Source organism: Stegodyphus dumicola, chromosome 2 (assembly GCF_044657685.1).
Source record: "Stegodyphus dumicola isolate Sdum_Otavi_A_Nest chromosome 2, ASM4465768v1".
Lineage (NCBI taxonomy): Eukaryota > Metazoa > Arthropoda > Arachnida > Araneae > Eresidae > Stegodyphus > Stegodyphus dumicola.
Genome location: NC_140769.1, coordinates 284,132,655 through 284,155,671, shown reverse-complemented (window position 1 = coordinate 284,155,671; position 23,017 = coordinate 284,132,655). Strand labels below are relative to the sequence as shown.

Below are 23,017 nucleotides of genomic sequence, written 5' to 3'. Positions count from 1 at the left end.
TATATTCATGCAGATTTTCCATTATTTAATTTCTTAATAAATTTAATACGGGGCTCTAATATTCGTTGGAAACAATTTGAAAAGTGATTCGCCGTTTACAGTGAATCAACGCAAAATGCCAAAACAAAATTAATAGCCCTTCTGGGTAAATTGCCAAAACGAAATTAATAGCCCTCTTGGGCAAATTGCCCCTTACAGCTAAAAATTCCTTACATATATACAAAATTCGTATCTATAAAATAATATCTAGATATTAATATCCTGCTAATAAAAGAACTTCAACCACAAATGTTTTTAGCTGTAAAGAATTATAGTGATAAAGGCTTCCTTAAAACCAGATTAATTGAAGCTTAAAAGAAAAGGTGAATGTTAAACATAATTGGAGATCCGTCAAAGTCTCTTTTTTTTGCCTTTTCTCTTTCAATTTTGTTGTATTAAGTGTAGAGTTTGTTTACGGATCTATTCAGAAAACTCTTTTGTCACTAACATATAAAGAAAACTTTTTTTGAACGTAATGGATCTAAGCTTCTTTTCGTTTTTGTTTGTCTGTCTAACGTTAAACCCAGTAAGATATAAAGAGCTTTACCAGGAATAATTAATGACTGTGTTAAAGACTTAAACGTGAAATATAAAAGGTGAAGCGTTTTCCAGTCATGTCGTATAAATGGTATACAACGATAAATGACGTATAATATAAAAAATAGGTTTTATAGTTTTCGCCTTGCATTCCATTTATTCTATAGCAAGTTACTGATAGAAACCATTAAAAGGGTAATTGCATGTGACTTCAATTTCTTCTCCTCTCTCATACGGTATCTGATATTAGAATAAACGATATTTTAGCACGCATATTTTATGAATTAACAACTGAGCAAGTTTTCTTGCCACCAAATATTACAGCCCTGTATTATATTTAAAGAAATTAAATAATGAAGAATCTGCATAAATGTATGTATATTTTTCGAATTTTGGTGAAACAACAGTACCTACAGCCATTCATTTTTCAATAGTATACGTCTCCACCCGAATACAGACATCCGAAAAGCCAAATTTGGAACTTAGAATTTGTTTTATTATCTATTTCATATTTTGTAAACCTTTAACGAATTTTTGATTAACAAACTCAACGATTTCAAAGTGAGCAATGGCAACATTGTACCAAAACGAAAACATTTCTATCTCCAGCACGTGAGACAGCGTATCGGGAATTCTAAAGATATGCTCTTTTTAATAAATTTTTCATATTGCTTTTGAATTGAATTTTATGGTTTATGAAGAATATGAAATTTTATACATAAAGATAAGATACAATATGCTAAGGAAAAATTTTTAGTCCAAAGGGGCTTTTTCCCTGAGGGATTATTACTTCCGTTTTGCGATTTTGCGTCGAATCACTCGGAATGTCCATTTCACTTTTCAAACTGTTGCCACCCAATATTATCGCTTTGTATTATATTTGAAGAAATTAAATAATGAAGAATCTGTATAAATGTATGTATAGTTCTCGCATTGTCATAACACAACGGTACCTAGAGCCATCCAATTTGGAATGACGTAATGCTACTGAGAATATGGGCATCTGGAAGCTCAAACTTGAAACTTGTTTTGTTATCGATTTCATAAATTGTAAAACTTGAACGAAATTTTGACTGATAAACTCAAGGATTTCAAAGCGTGCCATGGCAACGTTGTACAGAAAAAAAATTGTTATCTCCCAGCGCCCGAGAGTGAATTCTAAAGATATGCTCAATTTAAATTTATTTTGCGATATTGCTCTAGAACTGAATTTTATTGTTTATTGTACATTTATAGACATACTATAACATTTACGAACCCGAGCCTTTAGAACCGCAGTACACTCTCCTAACCACTATACCGTCTGAGATGGCAACATCATGAAGGAAAGTAAATACAAAAAAGATATTTAACGTACGTAAAAAGTATGGCATGCAGACAAATTGATTAACCTTTTGGGGCCGGGGCTTTGGTAGCAGTAAAAGCTACCAAAGGACGGGGAATCTTGAACCGAATGCTTTCCCCCCTTTAAGAAATCACCTCCTATTTGCAACAAAGATTCTTGTGTTTAGCTTTATGGATTCTCAGAGGGGTGCATCTATGTAGCAAAAGGAAGACCTTTGAAAGAGATAACTGGTTAAAACCCTAGGGACGTCAAATTTGACATTTCACCCGACTTTTCATCCTGGGAAATGGGGAGAAAGGACGTGGCCACTAAAGTGGACAACCCCGTCTTTTCAAAGAGAGGGCTCTATGGCCACTATAATGGCCATAGAAAAGTTAATAGGCCATACAAAGTTAACCTTCAAAAGGTAAGCAGTTTGGGGGTTTACAGGGGTGAGAAATTAGTAGTAACAGCTGAGATAATGCACATTGTAATGTGCTATCTGTGTAATGTGCTATCATATATCTATCTGCGGACACCTACAGCGCATTATGCACAACAATGTCATCTGCTTTGTAAACCAAAAAAGTCTAAGTCCTTTGTAGTATGTTCTACACTTCTTCCTCTGGGCCGCTCTAGATAATGGTGCACGTGGTGCTGTACTGATTAACCATTATAGTAAAGGAAGAGTGTTTACGTCCCTTGTCGCTTGTGTATCCAGGGAGGTCAGAACAGGACATACAACATGTGGTCTTGCATTATCTTGTTGGAAGTTAGCTTTCGGCAGGCCTCGAAGATAGGGCACAATCATAGGCCGTCAGATGTCATAAATGTACCGATCTGCGCTCAAATTACCGTCGATCCGAACTACAGATGTGCGTGTCGTCTACCCATTGGCTGCCTAAATCATCACACCAGGTGCAGGCCCCTATGCGGATATCGAATGCAAGCAGGCGACGTGCGGTCTCCTAGGAGCCTTCAAACGCGCACACGGCCATCAGAATACTGCACGCAGAACCGGGAGTCGACATTGTGCCACTCTTGTAACTAGTTTTGTCGTACAGAGTCGCTTTTGCTGTATTGTCAAGGAAAGCGGAAATGGTCGCCGTGCTGGTATTCGACACTGCTTCAAAAGTCGACGCATCGTACGAGCAGATACTGGGCGTGCTGCAAACATGCCAATTTCCTGACTAATGGTCCGTGATGTGGGCATACGATTTAGCAGGGCGGACCTCACATTATGGTCTGTCCTCTCGGGCGCCACTAACAGAACATGCACATCACCCTGTCCTGCTAACATGTCACCGCGCACGGTGTGCTCACACATTCAGCAACCTATGCGCTCCAGAAATATGTATTCGCCAGGACCTCTCCGTGTCCCCCATATCAATGTCCAGCAATCACATATTAATCCCATATTATTGGCCCCTCGTCTGTAAACACACCCCACATAATGTACAATATATGTGGTCAACGAGGCCAAATATGTATCTGACATGTGGTATATGTGTAGTATTATTTTTTAAGTGTGCTTTATTTGTCATAAGTCTTCAGTGTTAATCAAGCGCATCCCTCTTCCCCCCTTTTTTCCCTTTGTGTGTGTGTTTTCTGTACATTTTTATGTTTTTGTGTTTTTATACATTTAGTACTTAGCTCTGAGTCTCTCATCTGTAAATCCGTCCCACAAGTCTCATACCTGTAATTATGTAATTAGTCAAGCAATGTCAATAAGTCGCCCCTGTTTGGCCATGTAATCTCCTGCGCTCTTAATAAGCTCCCAGTGTGGTCTCTTGAGGCCACAGGGAGTTGTTGCCATTAGACAGTGGAAGGCGAGGGACACATGCCTGTTTATCTCTGGTAGCCACCAGATATCCCCGTCTTCCGTCACCTACCTACCTACCTACCTCTCGGGTGTTAGTCATGGATAGGCGTAGAGATCCTACATGCCGTTCAGTATAAACACACAGAAACCCATTGATTCCATATTCGCATGCCAGTGGTTAGATATCGACGAGTGCGACGGAAGATATCACGGAACGGTAATCCACACTCTAGATAGGTAACGATTCTGCCTCCATCGAATTTCGAAACTTGCTGGTAAGGATTTCCTCTTCTTATTCGAGGCATAACACAATATTCTGAGCAAATTCCGAAGGAGAAATCCATTATATAGCGTTTCTTTTATGCAGTGCTTCAGATGTCGTTTTTCCCTCTTGCGTCGTCTAAATACTCTGAAATACCTAACCATTTGCATATCCCAAACTCTTCTTCCCTTCATGTGATTTTGACATTCGCCAGACGTTCATGTGATTTTGACATTCGCCAGACGTTCATGTGATTTTGACATTCGCCAGACGTTCATGTGATTTTGATATTTGCCAGACGGTCATGTGATTTTGATATTTGTGAGACGTTCATGTGATTTTGATATTTGCCAGACGTTCATGTGATTTTGATATTTGCCAGACGTTCATGTGATTTTGACGTTCATTCCAACGTCCTGGTGTTGCAATTTTAATGGCCAGCAGTGTATATTCTTTCTAATCTTTTTTTCATATTCAGAAAAAAACCACAAATAATAAAAAAAACCTCTTCCTATATAATGGTCATTTCTGTTTTCTGTGAAACTATTTTCTTTCAAAAATAGCCCATTCACTAATTTATCAAATTACAGATAAAACGTACTTAAGTCGAAATATTTTCCTCGAAACTTAGCAATAAAGATTAAAATGGCAATATAATACTTTACTTTACGTTATTACATCCTAATCGTTATCACAGGAGAAATAATGGAAAATAACAATTTTACTGGCAACACAGCAATTTTTCAGCTTAGTAAGAAGAAATAAATTTTCTACTCTTCTCTACATATAATAAAAGAAGGAGTCTGTGTGTCTTTCTTTCGTGCTGCGCGTAAGCTAATAGATCCACGGCTACGAAATTTGGTACATAGGTGCATCTACACCAAAGCCACTGCACCTCGAAGCGATTTTTTCGAAATTCAAATTCGAATTTTTTTAATTTTATGTTTTGTGACGAAATCGCGTCATTTTGAGACATAATGAGCTATAGAAAAGCGAGATTTTACTCTACGCACTCCATTTTCACATCGTCATGAAACGTAGGCACTTAGCTATTTTACGAACTTAAAATAAATTTCGTGTTTCAATAAATCGATTCAATACGAATTTATTTAACAAAGGGAGCTTAACACCTTTTCAATGGGTTTTTTTCTAAAAAAAGTTTATTTTTAAAAATGTACAGTTTATTTTTCTTTCATTTTTGGACACCTTAAACTTTCATTCTTGCGACTGCTTTCACAAAAAGAATTTTGGAAAAATGGTAATTTTTGTATTAAAAAAAAATTTAAATGAAGCTTCCGAGTACACTTCTCACATCTTTAAAAATGTGATTTTGGCAACAATTTTCCTGTCTGATTGTTGTTGATAGATTTTGGATGAAATCGCATCATTTTGAATTTTTTCATTCTTTTAGAAATATGGGTTTGGCAACAATTTTTCATCGTATTTCTTACGTCACCGTTTTTAAGAGATTGGCATATTTCATTGTCATATATATATATATATATATATACTACAATACATTTTTATTGATTTTTTTTTTGTTTTGATAAAGTAAAAATTCTTCGCGGAATTTTACGTTTTTTGAGTTGCTTTCATGTCATTTTTTGCTTATTTCGCTGTTTGTAGGATATTGAAAAGTTTTGAGTGATTTTTTTAGGAAACAAAATTCTTCACCTCCTTTATACCATTTGAGTTCTTAAGATTTTGCAAAGGGAAGTTAGTTAATTTATTTATTAGGATAATTAATATTTGTATTAAGGGATATTGCTTATATCATTGTAATTTTGTTATACGTAATATTTTTTTTATGAAGTTGTTCTGCAGAGTAAAATTCTACGCAGTTTTTAAATTTAACGTTTGGTGTTTTCTTCAGCCATTTTTCCGGTACATTTAAAAGCCAGACGAAGGTTGGCAGCGAAGCTGCTACTATTTACATAATTATGTAAGGAAAACAGAGAAATGCATTTTCCTCGTGGGGGATTACAGGAGCTATAAATCTGACATACTTGCCTCGAAGCTTACTATTTTATTTTATGTAAGGGACTTACTTGGAATGTATCTTTAACTCGAGTTAGACAGATAACTACAACAAAGCATCTGTCTAGCTAATGCCCTAACGCATCTTTCTTATGTTACTAAGCTTTCGTCGAAATTATACGGCCTCAACTAAGGCACATTTAGATAGCGTTATGCAGGAAAACTATCTGCTAAGAAATTAGTCTTCTGTGACTCACCATTTATATCTATTCACGTGAGTTTAGGTATTAAAAGTCTTCAGTGGCCAGGTTAGGATGTAGCTTAACTTAGCCATTTCGAGCCTAAGAAACATAAAAGTAACTGAATTTTATTTACTAAATAAAACGGGCTTTAAGAAGAGATTAAATTCATTTGTTAAAACAACACTGAATATAATCTTTTGGCCTATGAGCACAGGCGCTTAGCCAGGGGGGCAGCCCCCCGCTTCACCACTACTTATGCTTCCAAAAAGGTGCTAAATAATTTTCAATACACATATGTGATTTTTTAAAGATATATTTTGTTGCTTACATAATGGAGAAAAATGTGTATGAAAATTTATGATATCATGTTTTTTCATTGTTTCTTGAGTAATAGTATTACAAAGTTTGTCTTCTAAATTCAATAAATTTTCAGAATTATAATTATTCACTGTTTCACCGTTGCTGAAGAACAATGCCATTTTGATCATAACTATGATAGACAAATTTAAACATAAAAATCACTTTTGCTTTTGAAATGCAGAGAAAATACTCTGAAGAAAGCGATACAATGAAAGGTGAGATGTCGGTGAGCATCCATTATTCTTGCATAAGGCGGAAACAAGGAAAATCAGCTCTGCCTCATAAGGTATTTCTCCCGTCTTCCTAGCGTGCCTTCGTGGTTGTCTTGTGCAACACAAGATAAGCAAAAAATAACACACTGGAACTTTCAAAAAAATTTTAATTAGAATTGACAAAATATTGAAGGACAAAATTGACAAAAGTACAGACTAGAATCAACATAAAGACTAGAGGACGATACAACACCTCTATGTATCCAATGAAATTTTTTAAAAAAAGTCAAAAATATTCTGAAAAAAAAAATCATATACAAAATAATTTTTGCGTGACTCAGTATATACTCTCTTAGATATACAGGCAAAAAAGTGCTCTTTGTATTTATGTATATAATAATGCTATATATATTTTCCTAAATGTATTGTTATATGTATGTCATTATGTCCCAATATGTTATATATTTACCTTTATGTTATATATTTGTCTTTATGTTCTGTACTTATCATTATGAGTTATAACTTATTTACCGTTAAAACCGTTCCGTTTCATAACCTCCCCATCCATTAATGCACAAAGAGGTGTGAAGATTTCAAATGGCATCCTTTCTACTTGCTAACAAAGAAGCTTCCATTCCTTTTAGGACAAGCTGTCTGCAATAAGCTGATACACTGCATTTGTGGAAACTGCACATGCATACTTTAGGGAGAGGAAACAATATCTCAATCTCGGCCATTTCGGGCGGTTGTGGTCGTTTAAATGAAAGGTCGTCTCGAGCGTTTTGGTTTTCAAAAGGTTAACATGTAATATCCATTAACAGAAGTTGGGCTGTGCAATCAAAAGCTCTGTGTTCTGAAAGACTGCAAAGATAACAATAGACTTAAAGATTTATTAAATAAAATACCACTTACCTTTCAAGTTTCGGTGGGTGGAACATACGATGTGCGATGGCACTCAATGGCTTGATGACAGGTGCCTCTTTCACACCTTTTTCAGGTGGTTGCACATTCTTTTGATGGGTGTCCGACATTTTTTTTTCTTTTTGCTGAGTATCGACTGCAGAACTTTAAATTTCTTTTTTAAAAACTGTTTATTCTTTGTCTGCTTGAATGCAGTTCAATCGTATTAATCTCAAAAATTCTTTAGAGAAATATAACTTCAAAATGTTTGAAACACTCTTTCGTTATTCCAGTTGCTTTTGGTTCGGAATCCATAAAATGGATGACCCATCTTCAACTAACAAGCAAATACTAATAGTTTGACAACTTATTTCGTCAGTTTTACTTATCTTTGATATAAATGCACATACTATTTGCCAGAACTTTCTTATGAACACATATTCGTAGATTTTTTTTAAACTTTTTTTTACTGCATTCAAATAATGTTTCGAGTGTCTGATATGAAGCTACTCAAAAGAAATGAACGTTAATAAATTCGGTGTGAAATTTATTCCGCATGTATTATTGTGCAATGTATTTGCACGTACTCATAAATAAATGACGGTGAGAAGTCATAAAATATTCTAATTTTGCGGCGAAATAGAATAAAGCTTTTGTCAAAAATCCAATATATCGAGAAACTTTATAATTCATGAAGTTCTTGAAAAGTATTACCATAAAATAATAATCCTTTTAAAGTTTTCTTTTATTCCATTTCATGCACGAGCTACACATAAAGAATATTCCTTTTAAATAAAAGCACTTTGCTGCTTCTAAGAGTTTTAAAAGATCTTTCGCAAATAAGATTTTTTATTGAAATACAAAGGATAGAATTTTCCGATAACAGAAAGTTTTAAAAAACTGTGGACAAATATCTCTCAGCGAAAGGAATGGCTTCAGAAGGATCTTATTCGAGTTCTACCAGAATGTTATACATTTTTTTTGTATTAAAGTTCAAGAGAGATTATTGGGATTTAATAGCTGTTTTTGGCCGCAATATAAAATAAAATATCTTATCTCACAATTTCAAATAAGGCTTTTTAGCTTTTCCTTCAGAAGTAATGGCTTGATGTATTTTGCATTCTTTTCCATAACTACGCATTTGTGCGAAACATTCAGTGTGCATCGCATGAAACAGTTTTTTTCAGAAATCATTTCGTACTTAGAGCTGTAACGCGTTCTGATTACAGCAGAAGCAAAGCGTTATTTCACAACTAAACAGATTCCCTTTCTGTTGGCTTATTTCCACAAAAATGCAGTTTTCTTTTTCATATCATTTCTTCTGTACCCTTTACTATACTGATACTTATCGTTCAGTTCATGTACATAAGTACTCTTTCAGATCATCTAAAAGAAAATATTTTTTATAATAACTTAAATTTCTAAGTTTAACTTAATTTTCTAAGTTACATTGCCTCCATTTCTGTCCACACATTGCTTTGACACTGCAGGAATCACTGGATTTTCCATTTTTTCAATACTCAGAGAAAAGAAGTTGGTTTGGCTTGGTTTATGTCATTATGGCAAAGCACACGAGAGCTATCTGTCTAAGGGAAGGGATGCCTTCGTGAGGGACGTTCTAAGGAAAACTGCTCGTATACACGTTACACTTGGGGAATACCACGAAAAGGCTCGTGCAGCCAGCCTGTTCGTGGGATTCGAACCAAATTACCAGTGTTCAGCAATTTTACCGCTCGGCGTCCAGTAGAAATGAAATTGGATAAAATTAGGTTAGGTTAATTTTTTATGGTGAAAACAAACAAAGGCTATCTGCATTATAAGATGATTGTCATCGTGGAGGGTTTATCAGGGAACTCTTCGAATATGCGACTGTTGCAAGAATTGGGATAACTTATTTATTTATATAACTTATAGGCGGCATAAATACCTTATAACACGAGAAAACGCATAAAAATCCAATGCAGCCAGAATATCCATTGAGTTACCAGTGTTTAATGACTTCAGTTACTTGACCATTGGTGGGTCTTCCACGAAGGTATCCTTCCCTTTGGGCAGACAGCCGTCGAATGCTTTGCCATAATCAAAATAATTCCTGATTCATTATAGAAATAAATATCAAATATTTTTCAAATAAGTAAATTTAAATATTAATTTTTAAAAGATAAGTTTTACGAAATTACGCAAATGAAATTTAAATATTAATCACCTTTCAGGGTGATTTTTCAAAACAATATTATACTGCTATTAATCACCAAGCATCAATAAAAAAACTGCTTATTTGGAGATGCTACGCTAGCATTTTGACGTAAGTTGTCCATTCCTTTTTAAAGCTTCTTTATCTTTCGAGGAAGACTTTCCACTACGATATTTTCATTCATGCGATTGGAGCCCAAAAAACTCGAAAAATCTACCGAAAAATTGGGTTGATCGAACGGGGAACTGTTAAGGGGACTCCTACACCTTAAACCCCTCATGATCTTCGAATATGTGACTGTTGCAAGGATTGGGATATTTTATTTATTTTAAAAGCAATTACTTCCAACGTTTTACAGCTGACTACATAATATAGCTGCTTTGGAAACTAGTAACCAGAAAGTTTATGTTGCCACAAATATTTTTGTAATTTAATCCTCTCTGCGACAAAATATTTCGCCATATTTTCACCTTGCGCGCATGATATTTTAAAAATGGCTAATGGTACATACTTGAAATTGGATGGAATTCTTTATATGGGCACTATTTTCTAACTGAAGCAACAATCTGATGAATATTTTAATATTGAAAAATTTTATGGACGAAAACATTACAAATTTTGTTAATAAAATACATTTTATAAACTCAACTCAAAATAAAATAAAAATTTAACATGAAATTTTTAGAATTTTAAGTTTACAGTAGTTTCCAACTGTTATAAAAGCTGTATATTAAATATGGAATTAAATTATGAAGCAGAATGTTTTAAACTGTGCGCGCAAGTTGGAAACATGACGAAAAATGTTGTCACAAAGCGGATTAAATTATAAAAATATTTGTGGCAACACAAACTTTCTGATCACTATTTCAGAAAGCAGCTATATTATGTAGTCAGCTGTAAAAAGTTGCAAGTAATTGCTTTTAAAATAAATAAGGTATCCCAATTCTTGCAACAGTCACCTAGTCGAACATCTTATGGGTTTTAAGATGTATGAGTCCCCTTAAGCTAACAATGGTGGTCATTTGAATGATGTTTTGTTTCATTCTTAAATGAAAATGTCCAATCTTTCTAATAAACTCCTAATTTTGAAAAAAATATTCATTGGTGTTTTGATAGCCGATTGAAATTCCAAAACTTAGATTTCCGCGCCTCTATAACCCGTTTCCTAAATGCAGTTTCACAATGTGTGGAAAGAAAATATTTTTACTCGGTTTATACATCATACTTAAGGCAGGAAGAGGGAGGTGAAAGAGAAGGCATACACACAATTGGCACGCACACCCATACCAACTCAGACTAAAATTCCATAAGCGGGGTAAGTTGGCGTCAAATTATTTTGGACTTCAAAATTTGGTGAATTTTTTAGGCGCACTAAATGAAAGTACTAAAATGTGATTTTTAAATTTCAACAGAATAGTAACTTTTAAGTTTTGCAGTAGTGAAACACCGTTATTTTATGTAAAAAGAATAGTAAAATGAGATGATAAAATACTAGATGAGTAAAACAAAGTCCAACAGCTTTAGAAGTAAAAGCATAGTCCTATATATATATAATTCATCATAAAATAGTAGAACGAATAATTCTTGTAAATAATTATTGAGTAAATAAATGTATACACTTATCAGGCCAGAGAATTGCGAAGTCAGTTTTACACGTAAACAGAATAGCAAATTATGCGTATTCAGCATCATAAACTAACTAAAATATTTAAGTTATTATCGTCGTGGAATTCAACACACTAAACAACTTTCGTTCAAAGCTTTAAATATTCCTCATCTTTCGATTGCCACATGCAAGAAACAAAACTTTAAAAAAAAATATATAAAATTATATGAAAACATTCATAAATTATAAACTTCATGTCATATGAAATCCAACATTCTCCCACCAACAACAGCTTCACCTTCTGCAAATATTTATATAAATATAATATTAAACATATATATAACAATAATATTAAACAGTAAAACTTTTAAAAACAAATACAGTATTTCAAAATTAAATTTAGAAAAAAATCTGGCTATACTAAATTTGCGCTCTTACAGTTACGGAAATAAAGATCGATCTAGGTTTGCCACAAGAAAACATACAGCCGGAAACCACAACCAAATTAAAATCGCGCCAAATAAAAAAACTCTCGCCAAGCTTGGCGCTCACCCCGATTACGGAATTTTAACCCCCAACTCGCTACATTCAGACTAGCAAAAAAAAATCTAATGTATACATCAGCGGTTCTCAACCTTTTGACTACCGCGTACCATCTAAACAAAAATTGAAAAACTGTAGTACTACCACTACATTTGACAATGATTATTTTTCAAATTCTCAATGAACGTATTAAAAATATATTTTGCCATTTGCACAACTTATTGGCTATTTGTGCTAAATATGCACACATAAAAAATGCTAGATTAAAAATTGGTTACCATTTTAATTATCAAAATTTAAGTTATAAAACTTAAATTCTATACTTTAGTGCGAAATTTGGGTCTGTTTAAGAAAGACCAATTTCTTTATGTCTGGCTTTATTTCACTTAGCTTTAAACATACATTAGGATCTTTAATTTTGTAGAATCGGTACTTACTGTCCAGGAATATGATGTCTGTAAACTTACTTCTTTTGTGGCTGTCTAGGGGCTAATAAACTAGTTTCAGTTTACAAATAACTTGAATATTTAATGGAAACATGATTATTTGCTACGAACTACAAAATGAATACATGTGTAGATTATGATTTGTGATATGTACAAAATGATTTGTGATACAAAATGATTACATGTTACTACAAATGAATTTACATAGATGATATTTACAGATAAAGAGAATCGACCATCTTTTAAGTCTTTTTTTATCTTTCAGTCGCTTCATCGTCTTAATGGCGGAATCGTCTGACTTCCATCATCGGAAAAGTAAAAGATTTATTCTCACAGCTTGTCGCGTCATCCTATTATAATGAACGATGCCATCCCACAATTTTGTTTTGTATTCATGCTTCAAATATAACATGGAAGAAAATCCTTCTTCACACAAATAGGTGGTGCAAAATAGCAATACAAATTTGATAACTTTGTTTAAGATGCCTTTAAATTCTTTTTTTTGGCTCAGCCAAAAGTTACTTTTGAAATTTTCAGTTCCATCGCAGGAAATTTCGATCAATTGTTCTTTTTCTTGATGAGATTTTCGAACTTGATAGTTAAATATACTTTGATGCTTTTCATATCACATATTTTACTCTTGCGTTCCATCAGTGGTACGCGTACCAGCGGTCGAGAATCACTGGTATATATTATTCCTTATACGTATAACATTGTTAATATATTATCTTTTATGCTTATTGATCCACGTATTTAATATACTATGTTTTATACATATATAGAGTTAATATATTATCATTCATACGTACTTAATATACTACCTTTTACACATAGTTAGTATATATAGTAAATAGTTAATATACCATCCTTATAATTAATATACTATGCTTTACACGTACAAATGCACGTATTTAATATATGTACAGATGCACGTATTTAATATATGTACAGATACACGTATTTAATATACTATCCTTTATACGTATAACATTGTTAATATATTATCTTTTATGCTTATTGATCCACGTATTTAATATACTATGTTTTATACATATATAGAGTTAATATATTATCATTCATACGTACTTAATATACTACCTTTTACACATAGTTAGTATATATAGTAAATAGTTAATATACCATCCTTATAATTAATATACTATGCTTTACACGTACAAATGCACGTATTTAATATATGTACAGATGCACGTATTTAATATATGTACAGATACACGTATTTAATATACTATCCTTTATACGTATAACATTGTTAATATATTATCTTTTATGCTTATTGATCCACGTATTTAATATACTATGTTTTATACATATAGAGAGTTAATATATTATCATTCATACGTACTTAATATACTACCTTTTACACATAGTTAGTATCTATAGTAAATAGTTAATATACCATCCTTATAATTAATATACTATGCTTTACACGTACAAATGCACGTATTTAATATATGTACAGATGCACGTATTTAATATATGTACAGATACACGTATTTAATATACTATCCTTTATACGTATAACATTGTTAATATATTATCTTTTATGCTTATTGATCCACGTATTTAATATACTATGTTTTATACATATATAGAGTTAATATATTATCATTCATACGTACTTAATATACTACCTTTTACACATAGTTAGTATATATAGTAAATAGTTAATATACCATCCTTATAATTAATATACTATGCTTTACACGTACAAATGCACGTATTTAATATATGTACAGATGCACGTATTTAATATAAGTACAGATACACGTATTTAATATACTATCCTTTATACGTATAACATTGTTAATATATTATCTTTTATGCTTATTGATCCACGTATTTAATATACTATGTTTTATACATATATAGAGTTAATATATTATCATTCATACGTACTTAATATACTACCTTTTTACATAGTTAGTATATATAGTAAATAGTTAATATACCATCCTTATAATTAATATACTATGCTTTACACGTACAAATGCACGTATTTAATATATGTACAGATGCACGTATTTAATATATGTACAGATACACGTATTTAATATACTATCCTTTATACGTATAACATTGTTAATATATTATCTTTTATGCTTATTGATCCACGTATTTAATATACTATGTTTTATACATATATAGAGTTAATATATTATCATTCATACGTACTTAATATACTACCTTTTACACATAGTTAGTACATATAGTAAATAGTTAATATACCATCCTTATAATTAATATACTATGCTTTACGCGTACAAATGCACGTATTTAATATATGTACAGATGCACGTATTTAATATATGTACAGATACACGTATTTAATATACTATCCTTTATACGTATAACATTGTTAATATATTATCTTTTATGCTTATTGATCCACGTATTTAATATACTATGTTTTATACATATATAGAGTTAATATATTATCATTCATACGTACTTAATATACTACCTTTTACACATAGTTAGTATATATAGTAAATAGTTAATATACCATCCTTATAATTAATATACTATGCTTTACACGTACAAATGCACGTATTTAATATATGTACAGATGCACGTATTTAATATATGTACAGATACACGTATTTAATATACTATCCTTTATACGTATAACATTGTTAATATATTATCTTTTATGCTTATTGATCCACGTATTTAATATACTATGTTTTATACATATATAGAGTTAATATATTATCATTCATACGTACTTAATATACTACCTTTTACACATAGTTAGTATATATAGTAAATAGTTAATATACCATCCTTATAATTAATATACTATGCTTTACACGTACAAATGCACGTATTTAATATATGTACAGATGCACGTATTTAATATATGTACAGATACACGTATTTAATATACTATCCTTTATACGTATAACATTGTTAATATATTATCTTTTATGCTTATTGATCCACGTATTTAATATACTATGTTTTATACATATATAGAGTTAATATATTATCATTCATACGTACTTAATATACTACCTTTTACACATAGTTAGTATATATAGTAAATAGTTAATATACCATCCTTATAATTAATATACTATGCTTTACACGTACAAATGCACGTATTTAATATATGTACAGATGCACGTATTTAATATATGTACAGATACACGTATTTAATATACTATCCTTTATACGTATAACATTGTTAATATATTATCTTTTATGCTTATTGATCCACGTATTTAATATACTATGTTTTATATATATAGAGAGTTAATATATTATCATTCATACGTACTTAATATACTACCTTTTACACATAGTTAGTATATATAGTAAATAGTTAATATACCATCCTTATAATTAATATACTATGCTTTACACGTACAAATGCACGTATTTAATATATGTACAGATGCACGTATTTAATATATGTACAGATACACGTATTTAATATACTATCCTTTATACGTATAACATTGTTAATATATTATCTTTTATGCTTATTGATCCACGTATTTAATATACTATGTTTTATACATATATAGAGTTAATATATTATCATTCATACGTACTTAATATACTACCTTTTACACATAGTTAGTATATATAGTAAATAGTTAATATACCATCCTTATAATTAATATACTATGCTTTACACGTACAAATGCACGTATTTAATATATGTACAGATGCACGTATTTAATATATGTACAGATACACGTATTTAATATACTATCCTTTATACGTATAACATTGTTAATATATTATCTTTTATGCTTATTGATCCACGTATTTAATATACTATGTTTTATACATATATAGAGTTAATATATTATCATTCATACGTACTTAATATACTACCTTTTACACATAGTTAGTATATATAGTAAATAGTTAATATACCATCCTTATAATTAATATACTATGCTTTACACGTACAAATGCACGTATTTAATATATGTACAGATGCACGTATTTAATATATGTACAGATACACGTATTTAATATACTATCCTTTATACGTATAACATTGTTAATATATTATCTTTTATGCTTATTGATCCACGTATTTAATATACTATGTTTTATACATATATAGAGTTAATATATTATCATTCATACGTACTTAATATACTACCTTTTTACATAGTTAGTATATATAGTAAATAGTTAATATACCATCCTTATAATTAATATACTATGCTTTACACGTACAAATGCACGTATTTAATATATGTACAGATGCACGTATTTAATATATGTACAGATACACGTATTTAATATACTATCCTTTATACGTATAACATTGTTAATATATTATCTTTTATGCTTATTGATCCACGTATTTAATATACTATGTTTTATACATATATAGAGTTAATATATTATCATTCATACGTACTTAATATACTACCTTTTACACATAGTTAGTACATATAGTAAATAGTTAATATACCATCCTTATAATTAATATACTATGCTTTACGCGTACAAATGCACGTATTTAATATATGTACAGATGCACGTATTTAATATATGTACAGATACACGTATTTAATATACTATCCTTTATACGTATAACATTGTTAATATATTATCTTTTATGCTTATTGATCCACGTATTTAATATACTATGTTTTATACATATATAGAGTTAATATATTATCATTCATACGTACTTAATATACTACCTTTTACACATAGTTAGTATATATAGTAAATAGTTAATATACCATCCTTATAATTAATATACTATGCTTTACACGTACAAATGCACGTATTTAATATATGTACAGATGCACGTATTTAATATATGTACAGATACACGTATTTAATATACTATCCTTTATACGTATAACATTGTTAATATATTATCTTTTATGCTTATTGATCCACGTATTTAATATACTATGTTTTATACATATATAGAGTTAATATATTATCATTCATACGTACTTAATATACTACCTTTTACACATAGTTAGTATATATAGTAAATAGTTAATATACCATCCTTATAATTAATATACTATGCTTTACACGTACAAATGCACGTATTTAATATATGTACAGATGCACGTATTTAATATATGTACAGATACACGTATTTAATATACTATCCTTTATACGTATAACATTGTTAATATATTATCTTTTATGCTTATTGATCCACGTATTTAATATACTATGTTTTATACATATATAGAGTTAATATATTATCATTCATACGTACTTAATATACTACCTTTTACACATAGTTAGTATATATAGTAAATAGTTAATATACCATCCTTATAATTAATATACTATGCTTTACACGTACAAATGCACGTATTTAATATATGTACAGATGCACGTATTTAATATATGTACAGATACACGTATTTAATATACTATCCTTTATACGTATAACATTGTTAATATATTATCTTTTATGCTTATTGATCCACGTATTTAATATACTATGTTTTATATATATAGAGAGTTAATATATTATCATTCATACGTACTTAATATACTACCTTTTACACATAGTTAGTATATATAGTAAATAGTTAATATACCATCCTTATAATTAATATACTATGCTTTACACGTACAAATGCACGTATTTAATATATGTACAGATGCACGTATTTAATATATGTACAGATACACGTATTTAATATACTATCCTTTATACGTATAACATTGTTAATATATTATCTTTTATGCTTATTGATCCACGTATTTAATATACTATGTTTTATACATATATAGAGTTAATATATTATCATTCATACGTACTTAATATACTACCTTTTACACATAGTTAGTATATATAGTAAATAGTTAATATACCATCCTTATAATTAATATACTATGCTTTACACGTACAAATGCACGTATTTAATATATGTACAGATGCACGTATTTAATATATGTACAGATACACGTATTTAATATACTATCCTTTATACGTATAACATTGTTAATATATTATCTTTTATGCTTATTGATCCACGTATTTAATATACTATGTTTTATACATATATAGAGTTAATATATTATCATTCATACGTACTTAATATACTACCTTTTACACATAGTTAGTATATATAGTAAATAGTTAATATACCATCCTTATAATTAATATACTATGCTTTACACGTACAAATGCACGTATTTAATATATGTACAGATGCACGTATTTAATATATGTACAGATACACGTATTTAATATACTATCCTTTATACGTATAACATTGTTAATATATTATCTTTTATGCTTATTGATCCACGTATTTAATATACTATGTTTTATACATATATAGAGTTAATATATTATCATTCATACGTACTTAATATACTACCTTTTACACATAGTTAGTATATATAGTAAATAGTTAATATACCATCCTTATAATTAATATACTATGCTTTACACGTACAAATGCACGTATTTAATATATGTACAGATGCACGTATTTAATATATGTACAGATACACGTATTTAATATACTATCCTTTATACGTATAACATTGTTAATATATTATCTTTTATGCTTATTGATCCACGTATTTAATATACTATGTTTTATACATATATAGAGTTAATATATTATCATTCATACGTACTTAATATACTACCTTTTACACATAGTTAGTATATATAGTAAATAGTTAATATACCATCCTTATAATTAATATACTATGCTGTACACGTACAAATGCACGTATTTAATATATGTACAGATGCACGTATTTAATATATGTACAGATACACGTATTTAATATACTATCCTTTATACGTATAACATTGTTAATATATTATCTTTTATGCTTATTGATCCACGTATTTAATATACTATGTTTTATACATATATAGAGTTAATATATTATCATTCATACGTACTTAATATACTACCTTTTACACATAGTTAGTGTATATAGTAAATAGTTAATATACCATCCTTATAATTAATATACTATGCTTTACACGTACAAATGCACGTATTTAATATATGTACAGATGCACGTATTTAATATAAGTACAGATACACGTATTTAATATACTATCCTTTATACGTATAACATTGTTAATATATTATCTTTTATGCTTATTGATCCACGTATTTAATATACTATGTTTTATACATATATAGAGTTAATATATTATCATTCATACGTACTTAATATACTACCTTTTACACATAGTTAGTATATATAGTAAATAGTTAATATACCATCCTTATAATTAATATACTATGCTTTACACGTACAAATGCACGTATTTAATATATGTACAGATGCACGTATTTAATATATGTACAGATACACGTATTTAATATACTATCCTTTATACGTATAACATTGTTAATATATTATCTTTTATGCTTATTGATCCACGTATTTAATATACTATGTTTTATACATATATAGAGTTAATATATTATCATTCATACGTACTTAATATACTACCTTTTACACATAGTTAGTATATATAGTAAATAGTTAATATACCATCCTTATAATTAATATACTATGCTGTACACGTACAAATGCACGTATTTAATATATGTACAGATGCACGTATTTAATATATGTACAGATACACGTATTTAATATACTATCCTTTATACGTATAACATTGTTAATATATTATCTTTTATGCTTATTGATCCACGTATTTAATATACTATGTTTTATACATATATAGAGTTAATATATTATCATTCATACGTACTTAATATACTACCTTTTACACATAGTTAGTGTATATAGTAAATAGTTAATATACCATCCTTATAATTAATATACTATGCTTTACACGTACAAATGCACGTATTTAATATATGTACAGATGCACGTATTTAATATAAGTACAGATACACGTATTTAATATACTATCCTTTATACGTATAACATTGTTAATATATTATCTTTTATGCTTATTGATCCACGTATTTAATATACTATGTTTTATACATATATAGAGTTAATATATTATCATTCATACGTACTTAATATACTACCTTTTACACATAGTTAGTATATATAGTAAATAGTTAATATACCATCCTTATAATTAATATACTATGCTTTACACGTACAAATGCACGTATTTAATATATGTACAGATGCACGTATTTAATATATGTACAGATACACGTATTTAATATACTATCCTTTATACGTATAACATTGTTAATATATTATCTTTTATGCTTATTGATCCACGTATTTAATATACTATGTTTTATACATATATAGAGTTAATATATTATCATTCATACGTACTTAATATACTACCTTTTACACATAGTTAGTATATATAGTAAATAGTTAATATACCATCCTTATAATTAATATACTATGCTTTACACGTACAAATGCACGTATTTAATATATGTACAGATGCACGTATTTAATATAAGTACAGATACACGTATTTAATATACTATCCTTTATACGTATAACATTGTTAATATATTATCTTTTATGCTTATTGATCCACGTATTTAATATACTATGTTTTATACATATATAGAGTTAATATATTATCATTCATACGTACTTAATATACTACCTTTTACACATAGTTAGTATATATAGTAAATAGTTAATATACCATCCTTATAATTAATATACTATGCTTTACACGTACAAATGCACGTATTTAATATATGTACAGATGCACGTATTTAATATATGTACAGATACACGTATTTAATATACTATCCTTTATACGTATAACATTGTTAATATATTATCTTTTATGCTTATTGATCCACGTATTTAATATACTATGTTTTATACATATATAGAGTTAATATATTATCATTCATACGTACTTAATATACTACCTTTTACACATAGTTAGTATCTATAGTAAATAGTTAATATACCATCCTTATAATTAATATACTATGCTTTACACGTACAAATGCACGTATTTAATATATGTACAGATGCACGTATTTAATATATGTACAGATACACGTATTTAATATACTATCCTTAATACGTATAACATTGTTAATATATTATCTTTTATGCTTATTGATCCACGTATTTAATATACTATGTTTTATACATATATAGAGTTAATATATTATCATTCATACGTACTTAATATACTACCTTTTACACATAGTTAGTATATATAGTAAATAGTTAATATACCATCCTTATAATTAATATACTATGCTTTACACGTACAAATGCACGTATTTAATATATGTACAGATGCACGTATTTAATATAAGTACAGATACACGTATTTAATATACTATCCTTTATACGTATAACATTGTTAATATATTATCTTTTATGCTTATTGATCCACGTATTTAATATACTATGTTTTATACATATATAGAGTTAATATATTATCATTCATACGTACTTAATATACTACCTTTTACACATAGTTAGTATATATAGTAAATAGTTAATATACCATCCTTATAATTAATATACTATGCTTTACACGTACAAATGCACGTATTTAATATATGTACAGATGCACGTATTTAATATATGTACAGATACACGTATTTAATATACTATCCTTTATACGTATAACATTGTTAATATATTATCTTTTATGCTTATTGATCCACGTATTTAATATACTATGTTTTATACATATATAGAGTTAATATATTATCATTCATACGTACTTAATATACTACCTTTTACACATAGTTAGTATATATAGTAAATAGTTAATATACCATCCTTATAATTAATATACTATGCTTTACACGTACAAATGCACGTATTTAATATATGTACAGATGCACGTATTTAATATATGTACAGATACACGTATTTAATATACTATCCTTTATACGTATAACATTGTTAATATATTATCTTTTATGCTTATTGATCCACGTATTTAATATACTATGTTTTATACATATATAGAGTTAATATATTATCATTCATACGTACTTAATATACTACCTTTTACACATAGTTAGTATCTATAGTAAATAGTTAATATACCATCCTTATAATTAATATACTATGCTTTACACGTACAAATGCACGTATTTAATATATGTACAGATGCACGTATTTAATATATGTACAGATACACGTATTTAATATACTATCCTTAATACGTATAACATTGTTAATATATTATCTTTTATGCTTATTGATCCACGTATTTAATATACTATGTTTTATACATATATAGAGTTAATATATTATCATTCATACGTACTTAATATACTACCTTTTACACATAGTTAGTATATATAGTAAATAGTTAATATACCATCCTTATAATTAATATACTATGCTTTACACGTACAAATGCACGTATTTAATATATGTACAGATGCACGTATTTAATATAAGTACAGATACACGTATTTAATATACTATCCTTTATACGTATAACATTGTTAATATATTATCTTTTATGCTTATTGATCCACGTATTTAATATACTATGTTTTATACATATATAGAGTTAATATATTATCATTCATACGTACTTAATATACTACCTTTTACACATAGTTAGTATATATAGTAAATAGTTAATA

General features: G+C 29.0%; 1 protein-coding gene across 3 annotated transcripts in view; it reads right to left on the bottom strand.

Moving 5' to 3' along the window:
- LOC118184492 (tumor protein p53-inducible protein 11-like) overlaps positions 1-23,017 on the bottom strand; it is a 483,444-nt gene that overhangs the window by 42,814 nt on the left and 417,613 nt on the right. Inside the window, exon 2 of one of the 3 annotated variants that reach the window (XM_085812233.1) lies at positions 7,688-9,061. The exons of the other annotated variants lie outside the window; for them this stretch is intronic. Coding sequence (XP_085668359.1) covers positions 7,688-7,806 — 119 coding nt within the window. The 5' untranslated portion in view covers positions 7,807-9,061. The remainder of the gene's footprint in view (positions 1-7,687; positions 9,062-23,017) is intronic. 3 annotated transcript variants of the gene reach the window in all.